The sequence below is a fragment of the Trypanosoma grayi genome, assembly GCF_000691245.1.
Source record: "Trypanosoma grayi strain ANR4 Tgr_1354_V1, whole genome shotgun sequence".
Taxonomy (NCBI): Eukaryota; Euglenozoa; class Kinetoplastea; order Trypanosomatida; family Trypanosomatidae; genus Trypanosoma; species Trypanosoma grayi.
The window spans coordinates 1-3663 of NW_008826973.1; the positions used below are offsets into that span (position 1 = coordinate 1).

Here is a 3663-nt window from a genome sequence, read left to right on the forward strand (position 1 = left end):
GAAGTGGGAGCCTTGTGGCGGTAGCTGAGTACGGTGGTGTGTGCTGACGCTGGGATGAACCGCAATTCAGATCAGGAGGTGGCGTGCACGCTGCTGGTAGGCTTCGATGGTAACTTTATGAATTCGAAGGACCTTAAGTTGGCGTTGGAGAAGGGTGACATGGATGCCCGAGCCGATGCGTTGGAGACGATGATTCGACTCCATTTGAATGGTGAGCCGCAGAATCATATGATCATGTCAGTCATCAAGTACATTACTCCGCTGGAGGATCACCATATCAAGAAGCTCGTGCTGTATTTTTGGGAGGTGGTGGATAAGACGGACAAGGACGGGAAACTGCTGAGCGAGATGATCCTCATCTGTTCCTTTCTGCGGGAGGACTTGCTCCACCCTAACGAGTATGTGCGTGGTCTCACACTGCGGTTCCTCTGCAAGGTGAAGGAAAAGGAGTTGATCGAGCCTCTGATATCGTCTGTTGTGCAGAACTTAACACACCGCGTGACGTACGTCCGTCGTAGCGCCGTGCTGGCGGTGCACACCATTTGTAAGAGGTTCCCGGAGCTCCTTCCTGACGCCCCTGAGCTCGTCGAGAAGTTTATTAGCGAGGAGAATGATGTATCGGCCCGTCGGAACGCATTTGATATGCTTGTGGAAACCGCCCCTGAGCGGGCAGTGCGTTTCCTCACGCATTTCCGCGAGTCAACGGACATGGCAGACGCTGGAGCGGCATTTCAGATGTCGGTTGTCGACTTTGCTCGCCAGATGATACGGGCGAATCCGTATGACAAGGCCAAGTATGTGGCTATTCTGTTTAATATCCTGCAGTCCAAGAACCCTGCGGTTCGCTACCAGTGCGCATCGACGCTGTTGAGCCTCTCGTCTTCCCCGACGGCTATTCGACAGGCGGCACTAACCTTTATTGATTTGCTAAAGACGCACGCGGACAACAGTGTGCGTCTGATTGTGGTGGATCAGCTAGATGCTATGCGGATGAGATTCAGCGACATTCTGCAGGACTCTCTCCTTGATGTGGTGAGCGCCTTGGTGAATGGTTCAACAGAAATACGCAAGCGTGTGGTGGCGCTGGCGGTTGAACTTGTTTCAAGTAAGAATGTTGAGGTATTTTTGCAGGCGATGAGGAAGGAGCTTGTGCGATCGCAGAGTGAGGGCGATCTCGTGGATCAGGCTTCCATGCAGGAATATAAACTGATGCTTATTCGTGCGATTCGCACCGCTGTGGTTCGCCAACCGCACATGGCGGCGTCGGTACTGCCCATAATGATGGACTACACATGCGATGCCTCCAGCGGAAGTTACGAGGTCATATCGTTCATTCGAGAGGTTCTGCAGGCGCAGCCGTCACTGCGCGCCGGGACACTGCAACAACTGATGGAAATATTTTCTATGATCACCTCGCCGCGTGTGGTTCGGGCGGTGCTATGGTTGTTTGGCGCACATGTGTCCTCCGCAGAGGAGGTACTGGCAGTGCTGGCGCTTCTAAAGAAGTCTTTAAGTCCACTCCCGCTCACGCCTCCTTTGGTGGCGCTGACATCTGCCAGCGGGGATTCCAATGCGTCGCCTGCCCCTGCCATGCACGCCGTGACTACTGTGCGGGAGGACGGTACGTATGTGACGTCCTACACGGCTGTCCCAGCAGCGGCAGCGGCCGAGTCGGTGAATGAGGCGTGTGAGTCATTCAGCGGCATGCGCACACTCATCGCGAAGGGTGATTACTTTGTAGCGGCAGCGCTCGCCAGCGCCCTGTCGAAGCTCGTTGTTCGCTTGTTTAACCACTACGGCGACACCGTAGACGCGGCGACACTGGGCATGGCGCAGGATGATGCCCTGGCGCTGCTACAGGAGATCATTCGATACGGCACCGCACCTGATGCCGGGAGTGCAATTGACGAGGACTCACACGAACACGTCCGCCTGGCGATCATGGCCATTGCGAGCCCGAAATCAGCCTTCTTGGCGGCCTACATTGACGACACGTACAACGCTCTCAGCGCGGTGGAAGGCACCGTGGCGGGCTCTGCTGTTGGCGACGCTGCCGACGGCGAGCCGTCCAAGACAAATGGAGCCGCCGCTCTCTGCAGCATAGACACACCTGTCATCTTTACACAACTGACACACGGGAAAGATGCTTTTCTTGAACTGGAAGCGACCGACGATTTGGGCTCTGCCGTCGCGAATGCCTCCATCGATAAAACAGAGGAATTCCTCAAGCGTCTCGAGAAGACCATTCCCCTCTCCGGCTTCTGTGATCAGGTATATTGCGAGGCGACCGTAACGGTGCATCAGTTCGACGTATCAGTGGACTGGTACCTGGTGAACCGCACGCCCCACTTGCTGCGGGATTTGACAATTGAGCTGGCGTCCCTCGGTGGCATGAAGTTGTGCGAGCGGCCGCAGGTGCACAACTTGCCGCCGCACGGCACGCTCAAGCTGCGCACCGCGCTGAAGGTAAGCTCAACCGAGACGGGCGTCATATACGCCAATGTGTTGTACGACGCCCCCAATGGTGATCGCTGCTGTGTCATCTTGAATGACATCCACGTCGACATTATGGACTACATTAAACCGGCGTCGTGTCTGACGACGGAGTTCCGTGAGAAGTGGAGCACATTCGACTGGGAAAACACCATCGCCGTGAATACAGACAAGACGGACTTGCGCGACTACGTGGAGTTTGTGATGAAGGAAACAAATATGCAGCTGCTGGAGCCATTTCCCGAGATGGACGAGGAGGAGCTGGAGGGACTCTCCTCTGGGGACGGCGACGACGATTACGGATATATCTCCTGCAGCCTGTACGCACGCACCGTCTTTGGCGAGGATGCGCTGGCAAACGTGTCCGTCGAGAGGGACTCGCACGGCAAAATAAGCGGCGTGGTGCGTATTCGATCCAACACGCAATCCATCGCGTACGGCATTGGCGAGAGGCTTAGCCTCCTCGAGACCGGGGGGCGACAGTAACCGTGGGAGCAACAGGAAGAGTAAGCAAACGGAGAAAGGAGAAGAATTGAGGAGGGAGGGGAAAGGAAGGAAAGAACGAAAAACAAAAAAGAAAAGAAAACCAACAACAACAAAGAAAGGAAATGAAAAAAAAAAAAATGGAGGAGCTTATGACGCCGCGAATAGGGGATGCTGATGCTTCCTAACTCCACGTGACACGTGCGGAAGTGGCTGGACGTGTGAGCTGTTGCGCTGCCATGCCCGATGGTCGCCATGACTGCTGCTGCTGCTGCCACGGCGGCCGCCCCAACGCCTGGCGGGCGGGGTGGAGCTGGAGGGAGCAGGGCGGGGTGGCACGAGGCCAAGCGAGAAGCGGTAACCCCCCCAAAAAAAAGATGGATGAAACCCACATCAGGGGTCCACTTACTTGATTTTTCGCTTTCTTTGCCTTTTATTGTTTTCTTTTGGTGTTGTTGTTGCGATTTTCCTTTTTTTTTTTGATCTCCCTCTTTTGGTGCTCCCTGCAAATGCACATTCGCCGCAGACGCCGGCTGCAATGTTATTTAGCCCCGCTATCAGTGAGGCGGAGATTCGCGCGGTGCAGGACGGCGTCGCGAACGACACCCGCGGCGACGGGCGGACGCTGACGCAGCGGCGCCCCTTCACTGTTGCGCCCAACTACAACGCGGGCGCCGCGTCGGCCGA

At 55.9% G+C, this 3663-nt stretch overlaps 1 protein-coding gene across 1 annotated transcript; it reads left to right on the forward strand.

Moving 5' to 3' along the window:
• Nucleotides 1-54: 54 nt before the first annotated feature.
• On the forward strand, nt 55-2979 carry DQ04_13541000 (putative coatomer beta subunit; the record flags this gene model as incomplete). Its single annotated transcript, XM_009316977.1, has 1 exon — nt 55-2979. One exon carries the CDS (start codon nt 55-57, stop codon nt 2977-2979), a length of 2925 nt encoding a protein of 974 aa, XP_009315252.1.
• Between the last annotated feature and the right edge of the window lie 684 nt (nt 2980-3663).